This window comes from Bubalus kerabau, chromosome 8, assembly GCF_029407905.1.
Source record: "Bubalus kerabau isolate K-KA32 ecotype Philippines breed swamp buffalo chromosome 8, PCC_UOA_SB_1v2, whole genome shotgun sequence".
NCBI classification, from domain to species: domain Eukaryota; kingdom Metazoa; phylum Chordata; class Mammalia; order Artiodactyla; family Bovidae; genus Bubalus; species Bubalus kerabau.
Genome location: NC_073631.1, coordinates 59,709,159 through 59,733,525, shown reverse-complemented (window position 1 = coordinate 59,733,525; position 24,367 = coordinate 59,709,159). Strand labels below are relative to the sequence as shown.

Sequence of the window (24,367 nt, the reverse complement as noted above, 5' to 3'; positions counted from 1 at the left end):
CTCAAACTCATGTCCATTGAGTTGGTAATGCCATCCAACCATCTCATCCTCTGTCGTTCCCTTCTCCTCCCGCCTTCAATCTTTCCCAGCATCAAGGTCTTTTCTAATGAGTCAGTTCTTCGTATCAGGTGGACAAAGTATTGGAGTTTCAGCTGCAGCATCAGTCCTTCCAATGAATATTCAGGACTGATCTCCTTTAGGATAGACGGGTTGGACCTCACTGCTGTCCAAGGGACTCTCAAAAGTCTTCTCCAACACCACAGTTCAAAAGCATCAATTCTTCGGTGCTCAGCTTTCTTTATAGTCCAACTATCACATCCATACATGACCACTGGAAAAACCATAGCTTTGGCTAGATGGACCTTTGTTGGCGAAGGAATGTCTTTGCTTTTTAATATGCTATTTAGGTTGGTCATAACTTTTTTTCCAAGGAGCAAGCATCTTTTAATTTCATGGCTGCAGTCACCATCTGCAGTGATTCTGGAGCCCAAAAAAATAAAATCTGTCACTGTTTCCACTGTTTCCCCATCTATTTGCCATGAAGTGATGGGGCCAGGTGCCATGATCTTAGTTTTTTGAATGCTGAGTTTTAAGCCAACTTTTTCACTCTCCTCTTTTACTTTCATCAGGAGGCTCTATAGTTCTCTTTCTGCCATAAGGGTGGTGTCATCTGCATATCTGAGACTATTGATATTTCTCCCGGCAATCTTGATTCCAGCTTGTGCTTCTTCCAGTCCAGCATATCTCATGATGTACTCTGCATATAAGTTAAGTAAGCAGGGTGACAATACTTGACATACTCCTTTCCCGATTTGGAACCAGTCTGTTGTTCCATGTCCAATTCTAACTGTTGCTTCTTCACCTGCATACAGATTTCTCAGGAGGCAGGTCAGGTGGTCTGATATTCCCATCTCTCGAAGAATTTTCCACAGTTTGTTGTGATCCACATAGTCAAAGGCTTTGGCATAGTCAATAAAGCAGAAGTAGATGGTTTTCTGGAACTCTTGTGCTTTTTCAATGATCCAACGGATGTTGGCAGTTTGATCTCTGCTTCCTCTGCCTTTTTTAAATCCAGCTTGAACATCTGGAAGTTCACGGTTCACATACTGTTGAAGCCTGGCTTGGAGAATTTTGAGCCTTACTTTACTAGAGTGTGAGATAAGTGCAATTGTGTGGTAATTTGAACATTCTTTGGCATCACCTTTGGGATTGGAATGAAAACTGACCTTTTCCAATCCTGTGGCCACTGCTGAGTTTTCCAAATTTGCTGGCATATTGAGTATAGCACTTTCACAGCATCATCTTTTAGGATTTGAAATGGCTCAACTGGAATAAGAAAAAGGTTGTACAGCTTTCTTTGTAGTGATGCTTCCTAAGGCCCACTTGACTTTGCATTCCAGGATGTCTGGCTATAGGTGAGTGATCACACCATCATGATTATCTGGGTCCTGAAGACCTTTTTTGTATAGTTCTTCTGTGTATTCTTGCCACCTCCTATTAATATCTTCTGCTTCTGTTAGGTCCATACCATTTCCGTCATTTATTGAGCCCATCTTTGCATGAAAAGTTCCCTTGATATCTCTAATTTTCTTGAAGAGATCTCTAGTCTTTCCCATTCTATTGTTTTCCTCTATTTCTTTGCATTGATCACTGAGGAAGGCTTTCTTATCTCTCCTTGCTATTCTTTGGAACTCTGCAATCAAATGGGTATATCTTTCCTTTTCTCCTTTGCCTTTTGCTTCTCTTCTTTTCATAGCTATTTGTAAGCCCTCCTCAGATAATCATTTTGCCTTTTTTGCATTTCTTTTTCTTGGGGATTATCTTGATCCCTACCTCCTGTAGAAGGTTCCAAACCTCCTCCATCCATAGTTCTTTAGGCACTCTATCAGATCTAATCCCTCGAATGAATCTACTTGTCACTTCCACTGTATAGTCATAAGAGATTTGACTTAGATCTCTCATTAGATCTGAATGGTCTGGTGGTTTTCCCTACTTTCTTCAACTTAAGTCTGAATTTGGCAATAAGGAGTTCATGATCTGAGGCACAGTCAGCTCCCAGCTTTGTTTTTGCTGACTATATAGAGCTTCTCCATCTTTGGCTGCAAAGAATATAATTAATCTGATTTCAGTATTGATCATCTGATGATGTCCATGTGTAGAGTCTTCTCTTGTGTTGTTGGAAGAGAGTGTTTGCTATATCCAGTGTGTTCTCTTGGCAAAACTCTGTTAGCCTTTGCCCTGCTTCATTCTGTACTCCAAGACCAAATTAGTCTGTTACTCCAGATATTTCCTGACTTCCTACTTTTGCATACCAGTCCCCTATAATGAAAAGGACATCTTTTTTGGTGTTAGTTCTAGAAGGTCTTGTAGGTCTTCCCAGAAGCATTCAACTTTAGCTTCTTCAGCATTATTGGTCAGGGCATAGACTTGGATTACTGTGTTATTGAATGGTTTGTCTTGGAAATGAACAGAGATCATTCTGCCGTTTCTGAGATTGCATCCAAGTACTGCATTTTGGACTCTTTTGTTGACTATGATGGCTACTCCATTTCTTCTAAGGGATTCTTGCCCACAGTAGTAGATATAATGGTAGGTGGGTAGAAATACATAAAAGATGGATAGATAAACAGGATACTAACAATAACTATGGACCAAAGATAAATAAGCAAATAAAAAGACAAATGAATTGCCTACCTTTTCCCTGGTAAGCAGTTTGGAAATTCACCCTGAAGACAATGTAGAGACACTGAGGGACTTTATACATACATGTAAGAAGATCACACTCCTGTTTCATAAAGATTTTCTGACTACAATATACAACACAATGTTTTGTGTTTAAATATACGATGGTATCAGAACAACACAAGATAGAAATCAGTTGTATATGAAACAGAATTGGTGAGGCACAGAAGAAGGCCTTTGGAGATCATGAAACCTCAGTTAAGAAATCTGGGGGAAAAGGCCTCACGAGGTACTGGACAGCCTGGGACACTGTCTCCTCATGTAAATGGGACAGTGCCTTCTATGTACACATTGCTGACAAAGGTCCGTATAGTGAAAGCTATGGCTTTTCCAGTAGTCACATACGGATGTGAGAGCTGGACCATAAAGAAGGCTGAGCACTGAAGAACTGATGCTTTCGAAATGTGGTTCTGGAGAAGACTCTTGAGAGTCCCTTGGACAGCAGGGAGATCAAACCAGTCAATCCTAAAGGAAATCAACCCTGAATATTCATTAGAAGGACTGAGGCTGAAGCTCCAATGCTTTGGCCAGCTCTTGCAAAGAGCCCTGATGCTGGAAAAGACTGAAGGCAAAAGGAGAAAAGAGTGGCAGAGGATAAGATGGTTAGATAGCATCAGTGACTCAATGGAAATGAATTTGAGTAATTTCTCTCCAGAAGACAGTGAAGGACATGGGAGCCTGGTGCACTGCTGTCCGTGGGCTAACAGAGTTAGACACAACTCAGTGCCTGGACAATAACAACATGATTCGACTATAGTCAAATGTTATTTTAAAAATATGCCACAGATTTCAAACATGTGACACCGTTGATTCAGGGTCTGAACTCAATTAAAGAGTGTTAATCAAAATTATCACATTGAAATTTATATCCTTACAATTTACTAAGTAGATTATGCAAAAATAACTTCCAAATGGTCCTCAAGCTTCAAGAACTATACAATTTTTTTTGTAATAAAATAAAGACTATAAGTTGAAATAACTTCATGGAAAAAGATGGCTTCTGAAGCATTCAGACATTTATTATGAGGGTTGATTCACTCAATAAAGATTTAATGCTTAGGACACAGAGTCCTTACACTCAGAGAGCTCATAGTCATCAAAAATACAAGAAAACAAATGTACATGTTCTCACAGAGAGGGACTGTGGTCTGTGAAGCCTTCATTTTTAAAAAGTGACATCTGGGGCTTCCCTGGTGGCTCAGTGGTAAAGAATCACCTGCCAGTGCAGGAGACGTGGGTTTGATCCCTAATTCGGGACGACCCCACATGCTACAGAGCAACTAAGCCCATGCCCCACAGCTACAACTATTCAGCCTATGCTCTAGAACCCGGGAACTACAACTACTGAGCCCACAGTGCCCTAGAGCCCGTGCTCCACAAGAGACGCCACTGCACTGAGAAGCCCGCACACCGCAGCTGGAGAGGAGGCCCCGCTCACTGCAAGTAGAGAAAAAGCCCACACAGCAATGAAGACCCAGCACACTGTAAACTAAATTTTTTTTTTTTAATGACTCCTGAGCCAGATTTAAAGCAGAAGGTGAAACAGGAATTTAAAATTATCTATACAGTTTATGATGAATATACAAGTAATCACAGTAATCTTAAGTGACAGCAATGAAAGGTGTTTGGGAAGGGATGGAGGACAGTGAGGGTGGAAGGAAGATTGAGAATAAGGAAGATGATCAGGAGACTGGGTTTTGTCCTGCAGATAATGTTAAGGCCTCAGAATTTTATAGATGGCTTGAGACTTGATCAGATATGACTGTTGGAAGCTGCTGCTGTTGCTAAGTCACTTCAGTTGTGTCCGACTCTGTGCGACCCCATAGACGGCAGCCCACCAGGCTCCCCTGTCCCTGGGATTCTCCAGGCAAGAACACTGGAGTGGGTTGCCATTTCCTTCTCCAATGCATGAAAGTGAAAAGTGAAAGTGAAGTCACTCAGTCATGTCCGACTCTTTGCGACCCCATGGACAGCAGCCCACCAGGCTCCTCTGTCCATGGGACTTTCCAGGCAAGAGTACTGGAGTGGGGTGCCATTGCCTTCTCCAATGTTGGAGGCTAGTGGGCTAATATAAGGGAGACAATGAAAGGTAATAATAGTACTGTATCTAACTTTCAGAACATGTATACTCTCAAGCTTAGGGCAAGATCCTCACAGCTCTATATGAAAAGTCATAATCAACAAAAAACAGGAGTTTTACTGCTCTCTATATACATAAAATGTCAGGGATATGGACAAAACTTTAGCCCCAGTAGAAGGTGGGTGTATTACAAAGGGTGGGTTATAATATAACATTACTGACTACAGAAGGAAAAAACTCTAATCACTGCTTACTTTTTGCTTTTGTTCATTTCTAAAATAATGGCAGGTTCCAGAGAAGGAAAGAAACAATACAGAGGCACAGCACCGAGGGCCACGCTCCTGCACACTTCAGCTGACCTTGACTCACACACAAGGGCCCGAAGACCAGGGAGAAGAAACAGCCTACTGTTCACGATGCTAGAAGCGACTCCGAGTCACTCTGCCAACACCCAAGCTCTCCAAGCAAGAATGGAGTTCAAACACACGAGGCTTAGCAGATACTTGAGAACTACATACTTTCAACAATCATTTTGATTTACAGACTCACAGGGAACGGCTAGGCCAAATCTCTCTTTGAACTGATAAGAAGAAGAAAAAAAAATAATGAACAACCAAAACAGTAATTTGAAAATCTCAGTATATAATTTGTCAGCACCAAATAAGATTTAGAATGTGTATATCCCATGATCCAACAGTTCAAATTCCAGAAATTCATTCTACAGCAATAAGGGTGAAAGTCAATGGAGATCTATGTATTGACATTAAGATATACATGGCAGGATCCCTTCTTTATATTAATATATACATGTGTATATTTTTGATAGAAGGTAGTTATTTCATTTTTTAAATCTTTTTATTGTAGTTAATTTACAATGTCATGTTAGTTTCAGGTGTGCATTGTATATACATACCACAACTTTATGCATTCCTCCATTGATAGACATTTAGGTTGCTTCCATAACTTGACTATTGTAAATAGTGCGGCTATGAAATTGGAGTGCATTGTAGCTTTTCAAATTAGAATTTTGTCTAGATACATGGCCAGGATTAAGATTACAGGACAATATGGTAGCTCTGTTTTTAGTTTTGTAAGGAATCTATACTGTTCTCCATAATAGCGTTCCAATTTACATTCCCATGAAGGATTCTTTCTAATGGAAAAAGTCATAAACATACTGAATGCTCACCAAAAGGGGAATAATTAAGTGTGGAACATTATGTAATGATATTCAGAAAAATGAATGTTGCAGTGGGCTATATAATGTCCATGATACATTATTGTGTGAAGAGAAGTGCAACCCATATGGATAATATGATCCATAGGCATGTGGATGCAGCAAAGAAAACAGTCTACGAAGATACACCCTGAGGATGTCGCTAGAGGACAGAAATGGTATGGACCAAACAGAAGCAGAAGATATTAAGAAGAGATGGCAAGAATACACAGAAGAACTGTACAAAAAAGAGCTTCACGACCCAGAAAATCACGATGGTGTGATCACTGACCTAGAGCCAGACATCCTGGAATGTGAAGTCAAGTGGGCCTTATAAAGCAGCACTACAAACAAAGCTAGTGGAGGTGATGGAATTCCAGTTGAGCTATTCCAAATCCTGAAAGATGATGCTGTGAAAGTGCTGCACTCAATATGCCAGCAAATTTGGAAAACTCAGCAGTGGCCACAGGACTGGAAAAGGTCAGTTTTCATTCCAATCCCAAAGAAAGGCAATGCCAAAGAATGCTCAAACTACTGCACAATTGCACTCATCTCACACGCTAGTAAAGTAATGCTCAAAAATCTCCAAGCCAGGCTTCAGCAATATGTGAACCGTGAACTTCCAGATGTTCAAGCTGGTTTTAGAAAAGGCAGAGGAACCAGAGATCAAATTGCCAACATCCGCTGGATCATGGAAAAAGCAAGAGAGTTCCAGAAAAGCATCTATTTCTGCTTTATTGACTATGCCAAAGAGTTTGACTGTGTGGATCACAAGAAACTGTGGAAAATTCTGAAAGAGATGGGAATACCAGACCACCTGATCTGCCTCTTGAGAAATTTGTATGCAGGTCAGGAAGCAACAGTTAGAACTGGACATGGAACAACAGACTGGTTCCAAATAGGAAAAGGAGTATGTCAAGTCTGTATATTGTCACCCTGTTTATTTAACTTCTATGCAGAGTACATCGTGAGAAACGCTGGACTGGAAGAAACACAAGCTGGAATCAAGATTGCCAGGAGAAATATCAATCACCTCAGATATGCAGATGACACCACCCTTATGGCAGAAAGTGAAGAGGAACTCGAAAGCCTCTTGATGAAAGTAAAAGTGGAGAGTGAAAAAGTTGGCTTAAAGCTCAACATTCAGAAAACGAAGATCATGGCCTCCGGTCCCATCACTTCATGGGAAATAGATTGGGAAACAGTGGAAACAGTGTCAGACTTTATTTTTCTGGGCTCCAAAATCACTGCAGATGGTGACTGCAGCCATGAAATTAAAAGAGGCTTACTCCTTGGAAGGAAAGTTATGACCAACCTAGATAGCATATTCAAAAGCAGAGACATTACTTTGCCAAAAAAGGTTCGTCTAGTCAAGGCTATGGTTTTTCCTGTGGTCATGTATGGATGTGAGAGTTGGACTGTGAAGAAGGCTGAGCGCCGAAGAATTGATGCTTTTGAACTGTGGTGTTGGAGAAGACCCTTGAGAGTCCCTTGGACTGCAAGGAGATCCAACCAGTCCATTCTGAAGGAGATGAGCCTTGGGATTTCTTTGGAAGGAATAATGCTAAAGCTGAAACTCCAGTACTTTGGCCACCTCATGCGAAGAGTTGACTCATTGGAAAAGACTCTGATGCTGGGAGGGATTGGGGGCAGGAGGAGAAGGGGACGACAGAGGATGAGATGGCTGGATGGCATCACTGACTCGATGGACGTGAGTCTGGGTGAACTCCGGGAATTGATGATAGACAGGGAGGCCTGGCATTCTGCGATTCATGGGGTCGCAAAGAGTGGACACGACTGAGCGACTGATCTGATCTGATCTGATCTTTGTTAACAGTAGTTACCTCTGGGGATTAGAATACATATGTGTGAAGGAAAAGAAGATATATGCTTTATTATTTTAAACTGGTAGGGTTATTGGGATTTTCAGTGTCTAATTCCAGTATCAGCTATGATTTTTCATTAATCACTCTAGAAAGTTAGCAGAGAGATCACTTTGTTGACAAAGGTCCGTATAGTCAAAACTATGGTTTTCCATTAGTCATGTATGGATGTGAGAGGTGGACCATAAAGAAAGCTGAGTGCTAAAGAATTGATGGTTTTGAACTGTGGTGTTGGAGAAGACTCTTGAAAGTCCCTTGCACTGAAAGGAGATCAAACCAGTCAATCCTAAAGGAAATCAGTCCTGAAGATTCATTGGAAGGACTGATGCTGAAGCTCTAATACTTTGGCTACCTGATGTGAAGAGCAGACTCACTGGAAAAGACCCTGATGCTGGGAAAAATTGAGGGCAAGAGGAGAAAGGGGCAACAGAGGATAAGATGGTGGGATGGCATCATTGACTCAATAGACATGAGTTTTAGCAAACTCAGGGAGATAGTGATAGAGAAGCCTCGCATGCCACAGTTAATGGGGTTGCAAAGAGTTGGACATGACTTAGAGACCGAACAACAACCATGAGGCTTTATCTTTCCTTACTGATACTCCTTATTTATTCAATTTCTAACCTAACCAAAAAAAAATCTCCCCAAACTCTCCCTCTGCTACTTTGGTGTTTTCAGACACCTGCAATTCACGACTAGAACTAGCTCATTTCTTTTAAAGAGGTGATAAAGGAAAAGGTTATACAATTTTAGATCAAAGATTTTGAGTTATGAAAGTATGGGGGAAAGTTGAGTTTTGCTGACTAAGCCAAGAGCTGGGACATTAATAGAATTCCTAGCCCTCCCAGTTACTTGGGAATGAAACAGTATCAATCTTCACTGCAGGGGTTGAGGAAATGAGACTCTGCAAGCAAAGAATTTAGCACTGCATCTGGTTCATGGCTGTGAGGGTGAGGGTGAGGTAAGGAGGGACTCCATAACTATTAGCCATCATCACTGTTGTTTATATTAATACATATCACACACATTTATAACTGAGTGATTTAGATGCGCTAATAACATAAAGGCATTAATAGAGATTGTTTTATTAGCCTTGATATCCCAGACATCTAGTCAAGGTGCTCAACGAACATTTATTGAGTCAATTGACTGACACAATAAAGTGATAATAGTACCTGCCTTGGAGAAGGCAATGGCACCCCACTCCAGTACTCTTGCCTGGAAAATCCCATGGATGGAGGAGCCTGGTGGGCTGCAGTCCATGGCGTCGCCAAGAGTCGGACACGACTGAGCGACTTCACTTTCACTTTTCACTTTCATGCACTGGAGAAGGCAATGGCACTCCACTCCAGTACTCTTGCCTGGAAAATCCCATGGATGGAGGAGCCTGCTGGGCTACAGTCCATGGGGTCACACAGAGTCGCACACGACTGAAGCAACTTAGCAGCAGCAGCAGTGCCTACCTCATGGGGTTCTTTTCTGGATTAAATGAGTCAGTGCTAATCAACCTCTTAGAACAGTGCTGTGTATGTATTGAGTTGGCAAAAAAGTTTGCTCAGGTTTCCATAAGATTCAGTTCCATGAGACTAAATGTTTGCTTTTTGAGGTCCTCAGTTCCTTTATGAGAATACAAAGCCCACCGTCCTCTTAAGACTTTTGGTTTGAGGATCCATTTGGCAGCAAAACCAAACTACTTAGAAGGTCTTTATGTATTCCACCTAAAGTGAATATTTTGTTTAGCTGCAGAAACACTGAGGTGTTTAATTATTCAGTGGACCCTTGACATTATGGGTTTGGGCAGTGCAGATTCACTTATACAGATTTTTTTCAATAGTTCAGTTCAATTCAGTTCTGTGCAGCTGCTCAGTCAGGTCCGACTCTTTGCGAGCCCACAGATTCCAGCACGCCAGGCTTCCTTGTCCATCACCAACTCCCAGAACTTGCTCAAACTCATGTCCATTGAGTTGGTGATGCCATCCAACCACCTCATCCTCTGTTGTCCCCGTCTCCTCCCACCTTCAGTCTTTCCCAGCATCAGGGTCTTTTCAAATGAGTCAGTTCTTTGCATCAGGTGGCCAAAGTGTTGGAGTTTCAGCTTTTCAATAGTAAATACCCCAATACTGCACAATCGTAGCTGGTTGAATCAGTGTATGTGGAGCTATAGATACAGAGGAAACACAGGTAGGAACCACATATACAGAGGACTGACCATAGGTTCCATGTGGGTTTTCAATTGCACATTGTTCAAGGGTCAAACTGTAGTTGCTACTGCTAGTACTCCTGGAGATGCTATAGGTGATACTACCCAGTACATGTGCCACATTATCTTATGGAATAGCAAACATTCTGATTTCTGCAATACATGTGGTATGAGGACTCTAGTTAAGGGACTGTGGACCACTGCAATCATCTTTGGAAAGTCTTGTAACATAGGTTTCAGTAGCATGAATATAAATATCTGACTTTGAAGAAAATTGAGAACATGAAAAACGTATATGCTAAAAGGTGGCATCTGAATTTTTAAAATACAGATGAAAACCAGATGACTAATTAGCCTTTCATAAGATAAATGCCTCCAGCCTGCCTTCACTCTAGTTATTTCCCTTCCAGTCTTACATTGGGCAAGGCGTAAGATTAATTAGGTCCCTCCTGCTGCTTTCATTAGGGACTTTCCCTGGTGAATTAGCACCTTTTTATTTTTATGTCTCCCTTTCTACCAGCTCTGATTATTAATATTTCAACATGTTTAAGCTTTCTCCATGACAAATATTCCTATAATAGCCCAAGTTCTCCTTCAGTAGACACCTTATACTCCTCTTGAAATACAGTTTACATCCGCTACATCTTTTTCTTTTTTAATCCCTCAGTCTATGACACTTTGGCTTTCCACTCTTACCAATGCATTGAAAATGCTCATCAAGTTTACCAAATATCCAATAATTCCATAGTGCATCCAGATTGGTCTTTCTTAATATAAATGTGACCACGTCTGTCCCTTTTTAAAACCCTCCATAGTTTTCCAATGTCTTCATAATAAAGTCTATGTATATTCAGAGAGGCTTATGTTTTACAACTCTCTTCTAAACTTCACAGTCAGTCCATCAATTCACAGATGCTGCCTGAATACCGACAATGTGTTAGGCAAGTTCTGAGCTTGAGGATATAGCAGTGAATCAGCAATAGTTTCAGACATCAAGAAGCTTATATAACCTAGAGCTAGGAGTTGGGATATATATAAACAAAAATATTCCAGATGCTAGTAACTATTAATAATGGTAGAATGGCAGATGTGGTATATCAGGATATCTGGGTAACATTACAGCTGAAAGAAGGGGGTGGCAGAGGATGAGATGCTTAGATAGGCATCACCAACTCAATGGACATGAATCTGAGCAAACTCCAGGAGAGAGTGAAGGACAGAGGAGCCTGGTGTGCTGCAGCCCATTGGGTCACAAAGAGTCAGACACAGCTTCGCCACTGAGCAACAACATAGTTGAGAGAGCTGAATGTCTTAGCCAAACATGGCCAGCGCACTCCTACTCAGTTTTCAGCCAAGACTTCCTTTGGCAAGTTTTCCTCTAGCCTTGAGTTTGGGCTGGCTGCAATTCCTAGATGCTCCGAAGCACTGTGTGTTAACTCTATGTCTTCACCACTCTCATTTGCCTATGTCACTGCCATTACCTGTTTGATTCCACCCCCAGCAGGAACTGGCCTTTTTATTGCTGGTTACATAACAACACTGATAGCATTTGGTATGCCTGAATTGCTCAATCTATATTTCCTAAAGGACAGATGAAGTAATATCAGTAATTAATTTTCCTGATCTTAGAGTCCAGTTTTGTTTTGTTTTTAGGGCCAACTATTTTGAAGAGGGACATTTGTCTTGTGAAAAAGTATGTGGCTGACCAAAGGAAAAGTCACATGAAACATTCCACTCATTATTTTCATTTGCTTTATTATTGTTAACATGAATATTAAAGCATAAAACTCAATACCTAGATTAAACAATTCATTTTTGGCTTATGCTTTTCCACTTTTTTTTTTTAATTCCTAGGCTCTGTGAAAATACATAATCTTTTCCTATGTGAATTTTGAAATACGAAGTTATAAACTTCGTAAAACCTAGTGATTCCTCAGCTGTGTTAAATATTCAACTTGTGATGATAGTTCATAACTGCACAATTATTTTCCTTTTTAATCACATGGATTTCTGTATGTAGAGTAGATAAGCTCTAAGATCCATCTATCCATTTTAAATTATAACCTCAAGATTAAATATTAATACAAGCATGAAAAACATGATATTTTCAGGCTTGGACATATGCTAATCAACTGTCAAATAGATTATACCTGCCCAAATCTATTCTTTGTTTCATATGACTCAGCTTGTAAACTGATCCAAGGTAACTGAAAAATTCATCTGAGATCATACAACTTTTAAAAGTCAAACAGAAGTGATCCTTATGCACTGTCTATATTGAAACTATAAATATTGCTCTAAGACACCATTGTTCAGTCACTAAGTCATGTCCAACTATCTGTGACCCCATGGACTGCAGCATGTCACGCTTCCCTGTTCTTCACTGAGTTTGCTCAAACTCATGTTCAATGAATCAGTGATACCATCCATTCATCTCATCCTCTATTGCATCCTTCTCCTCTTGCCCTCAATCTTTCCTAGCATCGGGGTCTTTTACAATGAGTCGGCTCTTTGCATCAGGTGGCCAAAGTTTTGAAGCTTCAACTTCAGCACCAGTCCTTCCAATGAGTATTCAGGACTGATTTCCTTTAGGATTCACTAGTTTGATCTCCCTGCTGTCCAAGGGACTCTCAAGAGTCTTCTCCAGCATCACAGTTCAGAAGCATCAATTCTTCAGCGCTCAGTCTTTTTTATGGTCCAACTTTCACATCTATACATGACTACTGGAAAAACCATAGCTTTGACTATATGGACCTTTGTCGGCAGTGATCTCTCTATTCTTTAATACACTGTCTAGGTTTGCCATAGTTTTTCTTCCAAGGAGCAAGCATCTTTTAATTTCATGGCTGCGGTCCCTATCTGCAGTGATTCTGGTGCCCCAAAATATGAACCCTGACACTGCTTCCACTTTTTCCCTATCCATTGACACCATGAAGGCTTTTAATCATGGAATTCTTACAGTTTAACTATATCCACTGTCTTATAATTTTTCATCCCTCAGTGACAGAGACAGAGGAGGGAAATTAAATAGCTTGGGAATCTCACTAGAGGATTAAAGACAAACAGAATTTTAAGAGGGTTTGTGAGACTGTTATAGGCTAATCACTCAAAAAAAGACAGTAACCTAGCAACAATCTATACCACCTTTAAGGAAGATCAGGTGCATTCAAGTGAAAGACACACTCGACTTGTGAACAAGTCGTGATAGTTAAAACACAAGACAATAGATACGTTACACGAAGTCAGGAAGTTAATGGTCTTTGAAGAGCAGCATTTCTGTATGTAGTCAAGACAGGAATACAGGTGAAAGGGGAAAGAAACTATTTGAAAAAGGATATTATACCAAAATCTGAGATGAATTACTATAATTTAGTATATGTTAACACCCTTTTGCTGGAGAAGGCAATGGCAACCCGCTCCAGTACTCTTGCCTGGAAAATACCATGGACTGAGGAGCCTGGTAGGCTGCAGTCCCTGGGGTCACTGTGAGTCGGACACGACTGAGTGGCTTCGCTTTCACTTTTCACTTTCCTGCATTGGAGAAGGAAATGGCAACCCACTCCAGTATTCTTGCCTGGAGAATCCCAGGGACAGTGGAGCCTGGTGGGCTGCCATCTATGGGGTCACACAGAGTCGGACATGACTGAAGCGACTTAGCAGCAGCAGCAGCAACACCCTTTTGCTAATCTACATGTGACTTAAATAGTGCCATGACAGTCTCAGACCACACGGGGTTCAAAGGCAGAACTGATGATGTAAAACCTTTATATCTACCCCCAAACGAGGAAGAAGGTAGTCTTTTCCCCACTTTTTCTTTGATTACAAAAAATGAGCCCTCTTTGTTCTCGGGGTTGCACTCTTGCTGGCCCACTTGTATCTTTCACAAGCGTCTTACGCTAATGAACTCACTGTTTGCCTATCACTTCGCCTCTTGCTGAATTCTTTCTGTGACAAAACAAAAGAACCTGAGCTTCAGTAAGTTCAGGTGAGAAGGTGAGCAGTTTCAATAGGAAAGACGGGTTTTGAGTCCCCTCCTAAGTCAAAGATTGTGGGTTCAAGTCCCATCTGAGAAGGAGGGTGGTTTCACCAGCACTAGAGAAACCCTTCCATTTTGATGGCGTATGTATAAAGCTGTCTGGAAACTGAAGCAATGGTAGAGAAATAAACATAATTAATGACAGATCATTCCTATGACTGAGGACAATCAACTTCTAAGATTTTAGTGAACAAAGGAAGCATTGTTGTTGTTTAGTTGCCATCTGTATACAACTCTTTGTGACCCCATGGACTGCAGCACACCAGGAAGCCTTAAAGGAAGGAAGCATTAAGGTTCCCTAAATCTTAGCAAAGATCAGACTTTTACAAACCAGACATCAATATTTCCTATTTAATGTTAGGCTGTCAGAGTAGCATAGCATAGTGATTAGACTACAGCCTATAGAGAATATCAAATATAAACTCTGCCTCCCTAGTCAGAATGTCGTAGCCAGAATTTCTCACTGTGGCTTTAGCAGGATGAAATCAGCTAAAATACATTCTCCCTTATTTTATATTAAGGTTATTTCTATTAAGATAATATATCCTCCTTTATTTTCTATTAAGGCAACATTACCACTACTAGACAGTCTATTTGATTTTGTCTCATTAGTTTTGCTACTCTATTTCTAGGTTACTTTATTGGACTTTGATGATAGGTGTTTCAAACCTTATATGCTTATCCAAAATAAGAGTTAATTTCTTGGCTTGGGTACAGAAATCTTAAAGAGTCAATTTACAGAAGAGCAAATCTGTGGATAAATCTGATAAACAGAATTTAATGGAATCAGATAAAGCAATGGTCAAAAAATTATCTGAATGATGATAAATAAGAAAAAGAGAAACTAAAAAGACATACTAAAGAACACCGTATAATGTCACTTACCCTTAGTTCTTCTTTTGTATTGAAACTATCAAGAAGCTGCTGATAATGTCTATCTGTCATTTGCCGTAATAGGGACAGGAGACAAGCAACAAACTCCCCCTAATGAAAAAAAAGATCAAGCATATTTTTTTAGCAAGACATAAAACAACATCAACAACTTACTTTCAACTCTCAAAGTGCTCTCAAATAGAACACTTAAAGAAAAAAACCCACTATGATCCAAATTTACCCCATGATATTGTCTTAATCTAAATTAACCATGATATTACAGTCAAAATTTCTCCCTGTGATGATGATCATTTACTTGGTACACAAGCATTTTATAATTTAGAGAGAGAGAGTGTGTGTGTGTGTGTTTAACTTAGGTGGAAGCTTTTCAGTAGGGCAGTAACTACATACACTTAAAGAAGGTGAGGCAATGAGGCCTCTGACTATTTATTAAGCATTTACTGTGCCTTGGTTCATTGTATCATTTAAGCCTCTTAATCAGTGCTATAAGGTAGGGAATATAATACTAATTTCTCTTTCTTTTTTTTAATTGAAGTATAGTTGATTACAATGTTGTGTTAATTTCTGCTGTACAGCACAGGGAATACTAATTGAAAGAAAGTAAAATATAGGTTTGGTGGGCTAAAAAGAAATTGGCAGAATTGGAGTTATTTCCAGCTTTTTATACTCCAAGCCCTTCCTATAACTTCCTGCTCAATATTTGAACTCCTATGATCTTCTCCAGCTCTTTAGAGGGCCTATCAGCTAACTTGCTGGGTGTAGAGAAAGCCATACACTGCATAATGTTGGTTTCAATCTCCTTTTAAGACCAGTTAATTTTTAAAAATTTTATTGAAATATAGTTGATTTACAATGTATTAACTTCTGTTGTACAGCAAAGTGATTGTTATATATGCCCTTTTTCATATTATTTTCCATTATGGCTTATCACAGGATATTGAAGATAGACCACTGTGCTATACAGGAGGACAATTTGTTTTTCCATCCTGTATATACTAGTTTGTACCCACTAACCCCAAATTCCCAATCCATCCCCCCCCCTTTTACCCCCACTTCCCTCATCAACCACAAGTCTAAGAACAGTTAAAGTTAATTGTGATTCTTTTGTGCTTGGGTGCTATGCAACTGACTCCTATAAAATCCAAATCTTAAAAATTAATAATGAAAAGGAAAAAAAATGTATAGCATCCATAGATTTGAGGAGTTATAAAATTGTTATCAGGCTTTCCTGGTGACTCAGAGGGAAAAGAATCTGCCCACCAAAGCAGGAGACACAGGAGATGTGGGTGGGTTAGATCCCTTGGTTAGGAAGATCCACTGGAGAAGGAAATGGCAACACACTCCAGCACTCTTGCCTGGAAAATCCAATGGGCAGAGGAGATCAGAGGGCTTCAGTCCATGGGGTCACAAAGAGTCAGACACAACTGAGTGTCTGAGCACACATACACACACACAAAATCATTATTGCTGACGCATTTCTAACTTAAAATATTGGTTTTCAATGAAACTTTTGCTCAGCAAAGAATTTACCTACTTTTAAGTACAATAGGAAAAGGAGTAAGTCAAGGCTGTATATTGTCACCCTGCTTATTTAACTTGTATGCAGAGTACATCATGAGAAACACAGGGCTGGAAGAAGCACAAGCTGGAATCAAGACTGCCGGGAGAAATATCAATAACCTCAGATATGCAGATGACACCACCCTTATGGCAGAAAGTGAAGAGGAACTCATAAGCCTCTTGATGAAAGTGAAAGAGGAGAGTGAAAAAGTTGGCTTAAAGCTCAACATTCAGAAAATGAAGATCATGGCATCTGGTCCCATGACTTCATGGCAAATAGATGGGGAAAGAGTGGAAACAGTGTCAGACTTTTTTTGGGGGGGCTCCCAAATCACTGCAGATGGTGATTGCGGCCATGAAATTAAAAGACGCTTACTCCTTGGAAGGAAAGTTATGACCAACCTAGATAGAATATTCAAAAGCAGAGACATTACTTTGCCAACAAAGGTCCGTCTAGTCAAGGCTATGGTTTTTCCAGTGGTCATGTATGGATGTGAGAGTTGGACTGTGAAGAAAGCTGAGCACCAAACAATTGATGCTTTTGAACTGTAGTGTTGGAGAAGACTCTTGAGAGTCCCTTGGACTGCAAGAAGATACAACCAGTCCATCCCAAAGGAGATCAGTCCTGGGTGTTCTTTGGAAGGACTGATGCTAAAGCTGAAATTCCAATGCTTTGTCCACCTGATATGAAGAACTAACTCATTAGAAAAGACCCTGAAGCTGGGAAAGATTGAAGGTGGGAGGAGAAGGGGATGACAGAGGATGAAATGGCTGGATGGCATCACCGACTCGATGGACATGAGTTTGAGTAAACTCCGGGAGTTGGTGATGGACAGGGAGGCCTGGCGTGCTGCGATTCATGGGGTCTCAAAGAGTCGGACACGACTGCACAACTGAACTGAACTTAACTGAAGTACATTTAAAACAGTATAAGCACAATAAGAGAGGTAACCAGTGGTAAGTGAATGTGGATTTAGAGAAATGCAGTTTAATTGGGAATTGGATTATTTGAGTTTTCATGGGAAAATATTATAGACTCATATGTACAACTTGAGACTAAAAGCTCAGAGAAGTGGGATTTACCAATAGCAGTAGCTAAGTCAAGACAGTCAAAGCCACCAGGCTATGGGAGGCCCAAGGATGCTACTTTACGGCCATGTTAGTGGTAAAGAATCCACCTGCCAATGCAGGTGATGCAAGAGATGCAGTTTAATCCCTGGGTTGGGAAGATCCCCTGGAGGAGGATATGGCAACCCACTCCAGTATTCTTAACTGGAAAATTCCATGGATGGAGGAGCCTAGTGGACTATAGACCACTGGCTTGCAAGAGTCAGACATGACTGAGAGACTGAGTGCATGCACACACACACACACGTGTGCATGCGCGCACACACACACACACACACAGTATCAAGAGATGCAAGTTGACTCCTTGCATGTGTATAATAATTTGCAACACACAGATATGACAAATTAATATTTCTACACATTTTTTAGGACAAATATTTAAGAGCTCACCAGTATGGGCTAGCAGAAATACTCTCTAAGCTCAATATATTACTTTGTTAATGTCTGCACTTTTTAGCTGCTTTTATGTCTCAACCTGAAAACACAAATCTATTTTTCATTCAATTTTTGAAAACACAAATCTATTTTTCATTCAGTTTTTCATTTTCGGTTTTTCTACACCTTAACCACACTATCTCCAATGTATCTATGAGATTAACATTCTTAGACTATTTATTTCAACATACATTCTGTCTATGAATAGTGATATATCTTAAGTGACATTATTTTTAATGATTTTAGTAAATCATAAAAATTACTCAAAAATGAGAAGATTTTCATTAAATCTTTACAGTCACTGTACTAAGAGAATCTCTCTCTGAATCTGTATTATTGACTATTTATCTCTGTCACATCTGGTTTAGGCCCAATGCAAACAACTTGTCATGCTAATCTCTCATCCTGGCACATTTAAGACATGTTGTCAATTCCAATATCTACCTTACAATGTCATTTTATTTATTCACTTCATCAGTTTAGGAACATTTAACCCTGTTAAAAGGCAGAGATGTCCAATATTTCACTGACATATTTTTCACCTGTAATTTTAAAAGACTTTAAGTGTCTGCATGAAAGCTGTAGACTCATAATTTGTTAAAAATAAAAAATTACTGTCGGCCAAGGTTCAATTCATATTAATGTTGGAATTTAAGTAAAAATCACCTTTAGCAAGAACTCCACGCCACAGAGGTTGCATGCATATTACAACTAGATTGAGTATAATGGCCATTTCCACTAATACCTGGGAATACGGTTAGTAGATGGCTATAAGGTCTTCAAGAAACCTTCCATTATATATACCCAAATTTCCCCCAGAATTCGCCTTATAGAATTCTGTCTTCTTCTTCCCTCAAACACAGTCCATAGCACACAAAAACTTTAGACAAATGTAGAGCTATGCCTTAGACATGGCTCCTGCTGAACTGAGTCACACTCACTATGAATGGTGCTGAACAGAACTATGTACACAGATGCCTTTACCAACTGGAAGGAACTCTGGAGTCCAATAGATGCGGGGGTGAACACATGGCCATATATGCCTCTTTATAAAATCTGCTTCCATGTACAATGAGACGTTTGAAAGGAACTGATTACAATGGTGCTCTGCCCTCCCCCAACTCCCCTCAACTAGTGAGAGTATTTTAAAGCTTAAACAGCAGTTGGTAGAAGAACAAGAAGTACAACCCATTTAGGTGGTAAAAATAAGGCTACTGTTATCTGGAATTGTGACAGGAGTGGAAGCCAGTCGCCCTGTTGGTGTTACCAGGAGACAGGGTGACAGATGTGGCACTGACAGAGAGCTGAAACACGTCACCATGACACACGGTGGCCCGGCTTTTACCCACAGCATGTCCGCTTATAGTGGGCACTTTTTCTGTAAAGACAGAAAGGTGCTCAGGGTAGGACTGCCATGGAAAAACTCCCTATTCAGAGAGCCTGTTCTCTAATTCAGAAAGAGGAAGAAATTAGGTCTTCAGTGCCCAGAGAAATAACCTTGCCAATGATCAGAACCTATTTCTCACCTTAGAATTAGTTAAAAAGTAAGTAGATCTTTTAGGGGCTTTCCTGGTGGCTCAGCAGTAAAAATCTGCCTGCCCATGCAGTAGATGCAGATTCAATCCCTGGGCCAGGAAAATCCCCTGGAGAAGGAAACAGCAACCCATTACGGTATTCTTGCCTGGGAAATCCCAAGGACAGAGGACCTGGAGGGCTACAGTCCATTGGGTCATGAGTTGGACACGACTTAGCAACTAAACAGCAATAATAAACAACAATAAAGCAGCTCTTAAAGGAAACTGCCTTCAGCAGGAAGCCCCTTTTCCTTGTCACTTGAGCAGAGATACACTATAACTAACTTTTAAACCAGGCACCCTCATGTTCTACTCATCCCCAGCCCAATACAGCTTTCAAATCTTTTAATCACACAATACTTTGCCTAACTTGTCCATTCTTTCTGTAGATCAAAGAAGTAGAAATGAAGAATAAGTAATGAGCAAATGACCAGATCTCTTCTCTAGCTTTCCCTTCAGTAATCTGAACAAAATGTGTGATTGAACTGTATGAACAAGATAACATCTAGAGGACGATCACAAGGGTTGGACAAGTCTGCACACAGTTGAAGAATGGTGGTGATTCTGACACCCTATCTCCATGATGAACTGAGGTTACTTCCTTGTTTCTTTTAAAAGCTTTTGTTGCTGAGCAGAATCTTTGGAGGTGGTTTTGGGGAATGCTGAGTTCACCATCTCCCCAGATGGCTGGCATTTTGATTAAAGGCATCTTTCTTTTCTACCATTTGTGAATGTGTAATTGATCTTGTAAACGGGAAGCAGCCGAACTTGATTCATTCAATAACAACAACAACATAGGTATTACTTCTACAATAATAATAATATTAGGGACTGGTGTTGCTACTACAATTACTAATGGCTAAAATGTACTGATAGTGCTTAAACACTTCTATAGATTTGATGAAACCCTCAAACTCACGTTGAGATAAGTACAATTACTTTCTCTATTTTAAAGGCAATTAAACAGAAGTTTGCCCAGAGCATGCACAGCTAATCAAAGGGCAGAGTAGGATTCAGACCAGGTCTGCTTGGGGATTCAAAAAAAAAAAAAAAAAAAACTATCTTGAAGCATAAAATCTATAAATCCAAGATACCAAACTATTTAAATGCATATTCCTTGCAAACTTCATCCCATATACCCAGAGTTTGGTTTGGTACATGGCAAGGGCCACAAAACAGCTATGTGTGGGAAGGGTTTCACTTTATGTGATTTTCCTAAAATTGTAGCAAACCGGACAAACCCCCTGTCTGCCCAAACCCACCCATGAGCATCACTCACTGCTTTCTCAAGTCTCTTAATTTGCACTGATTATTATACTGTGAGGAGTTCCCAGGTGACTCAGTGGTAAAGAATGCACCTGCCAAGGAGGAGACATGGGTTCGATCCCTGGGTGGGGAAGATCCCCTGGAGGAGGAAATGGCAACCCACTCCAGTATTCTTTCTGGGGAAATCCTATGCACAAAGGAGCCTAGAGGGCTACAGTCCAAGGGGTTGCAAAGAGTCAGAAACAACTGAGCAACTAAACTACAGCATTACGCTGTGAAGACCTACAGGTCATGCATGGCCCAGAAAAATTTGACAGCTTCAACCCTGTTGATAGATACAAAGCAGTTTGACAAAGAGTTTTAGCTTTTGATCTTGGGCAGTCTTTGACCACATGGAGCATTTCCTGTGATTTTGTTTGCTCGGCTATTATAATTTTAGGACTGTGTTGGAGCTGTATTGCCAGGAAGCAGTTGAAATGTCACCAGCAAAACCAAAACGAAGGAGACTTTCTTCTGCTTTGGGGAAGTTGGAGTATATATGCTTTTTCCAATTCCATCTGCCAAGTACAACAAAAACCCCTCCATTATATATAAAACAAACAAGATGACTCTGGAAAGTGGAAAGAGAACAGGCCTGCTAGAGACCTCAGACCCAAGAAAGGACAGGGTGCTGCGTTCTCTGGGTTTTCTTTTTGCCTCCTATATCCTGCTCCTGGAGTTGAAGAAGCTGGCCTCCTTGAAATAACAGTAATTGCAACAATCTCCCTAACTACCCCCGCTACCCTCGCCTCTGCTCGGCATCTCCCAGAAAGCTTGCTCTCTTAAGCCAAAGCACCAGGAAAGGGTAAGTTTAACAAGACAAAACTTTTAGCAGTCACTTCTCCTATAGCTCAACATCACAAAAATCTGGCTGTTTTCAAACCTGCAAGAGCCAAATGGGGAGTCCAGATTTCCCTCTTTACAAGGCTGTGATGGGATACCCCAACATCTGTCTCCAGAACGGAGAGTCAAACAGGGGGCAGGTATTTTCATGACCACTCGTCTGTGTCAGTGAAGCCAAGGTAAGGAGCCTGGATTTCTGCCTCCAACTGCCCATCGTGAGTTGGCATCCTAACCCTTTCCTTGCTAAGTAGTGTCACATAAAGCCATGTGAAACAGAAGGTTTAAATAAGATCCAGAGTCTTATAATACAAAAATGTCCAGATTTCAACTGAAGATCACTCATCATACAAAAACCCAAGAAGATCTCAAACTGAATGAAAAACGACAAGAGATGTCAACACTGAGATAATAGAGATGTTAAAATTATCTGACACAATGAATATAAAAATCAACTCAAAATGGTTCACAGAGTTTAATGTGACATATAAAACTATAATACTTTTAGCAAAAGAGAAAAAAAACCTAGGAGATAACCTTCAGAATATAGGGCTAGACAAAAAGAGTTCTTAAACTTGACATCAAAAGCATGATCCATCAAAGGAAAAACTGATAAACTGGACTTCATCAAAATTAAAAACTTTTGCTCTACAACAAAAAGACCCTGTTAAAACGATGAAAAAACAAGCTACACAGTGGGATAAAATATTTGTAAATGACATATTCAACCAAGGACAGCAATCCAATTAGAAAAAGGAGAAAAGACATAAAAAGACATTCCACTGAAAGCAATATATAGATGGCAAAAAAGTATGTGAAAAGATGTTTGGCCTCATTAATCACTAGGGAAATGCAAGTCAAAACCACGATAAGATACCACTACCCACCTATCAGAGTGTCCCCATCCTTCCCCACTCCCCAAAGTGACAACACTAAATGCTTATGAGGTTCTGAGAAATTGGGTCATTCATTATACACTGCATATATGAGAATGTGAAGTTATACACCCATTATGGAAATAGGTAAGGCCATTTATTAAACACCAAAATAGGCTACTACCATACAATCCAGCAACCATACTCCTGGGAGTATTTATCCTAGAGAAATGAAGAAGTATGCTTACATAAAAACTTGCATGCAAATGTCTATAGTAGCTTTGTTAGTAACAGCCAAATTCTGGAAACAACCATGATGGCTTTTGGTATAGCATATCTATAGCACATCCACACCATGAAAACGACTGAGTAAGAAAAAGGAACAGATATATAGATTTATATATATGTGTATATACACATACACATTGACCTGGATGAATTTCTAGAGGATTAAGCTGAGTTAAAAAAAAAAAAAAAAAAGCCAATCACAAAAGTTATGTACTGTATGGTTCTACTTGTATAACATTCTTTTTAAAATTTTTTTAAAAATCATAGTCTATTTATAATGTTGTACCAATTCTCTGTTGTACAGCAAAGTGACTCAAGTACAGCATTCTTAAAATGACAAAGTAACAAGAAAAGGAGAACAAATTTTGTGGTTGACAGGCTTAAGGAGGAGGTGAAGATGGGAGAGAATTGAGTTTGGCTATAAAAGGGCAAGATAGGGGATTCTTGGGGTGATGGAATCTTCTGCATCTTGACTGCATTACTGTCGATATCCTAGTTGTGATACTGTGCTATAGTTCTGAAAGACGTTACTATTAGGGAAACTGGAAAAAAGGTACATGGAATATCTGTATTATTTTTCACAATTGCATGTGACTCAAATTATCACAAAATAAAAATTTCAAAAAAACATGAGAAGACAGAACAAAAAAATTCAAAACAAACTCCCGCAAACTTTCAAACCCACAATGATCTCCAGTGGTTTTAAGAAAAAACAACATATTTTGAGCATTTACCATGGACCAAAGAGTTGCCAAATATACAAAGCTGACCCTATGAGGTAGGTGGCATTTTACACATGAAATTCCACCAGATCATGAGAAATTAATAGCTTGCTCTTCTTTTCTTTAATGAGGTAGTACAACTATTACATATATTAGGAAGTTTTTTCATACAATCTTTAACCTTTGTTTGTTAAAAGAAATTGAGTAACTTTACTTTCCAAACCCAGAGCTTGGCAGGAAGAACAAGGTAAATCTCAGCTCTGAAAGCAGAGAAAATAAAATGCAATACAAGATGGCCATCCTTAAGGCATTCAACCCTGGCAGGACAGCCAGGGTGGGCTTTCTTTTTTGTTGTTGTTTGTTGTTTAGTCCCTAAGTCCTGCCCAACTCTTTTGCGACACCATGGTCTGTACCCCACTCTGTCCATGGGACTTCCCAGATAAGAATACCGCAGTGGGTTGCCGTTTCCTCCTCCAGGGGATCTTCCTGACCCAGGAATTGAACCTGCACCTCCTGGATTGCCAGGTGGGGTTTTTACTACTGAGACACCTGGGAAACCCTCTATTTCTTTAAGTAAAAGAAAAAAATA

General features: G+C 40.0%; 1 protein-coding gene across 2 annotated transcripts in view; it reads right to left on the bottom strand.

Moving 5' to 3' along the window:
- The window catches only part of DOCK4 (dedicator of cytokinesis 4), a 474,953-nt gene that overhangs the window by 104,583 nt on the left and 346,003 nt on the right, over window positions 1-24,367 (bottom strand). For both annotated transcript variants that reach the window (XR_008717856.1, XM_055590348.1), the window contains exon 26: window positions 15,043-15,141. Coding sequence is in view for 1 of the 2 variants with exons in the window: in XM_055590348.1 (XP_055446323.1) it covers window positions 15,043-15,141 (99 nt within the window). In the remaining variant the exon portion in view is untranslated. The remainder of the gene's footprint in view (window positions 1-15,042; window positions 15,142-24,367) is intronic.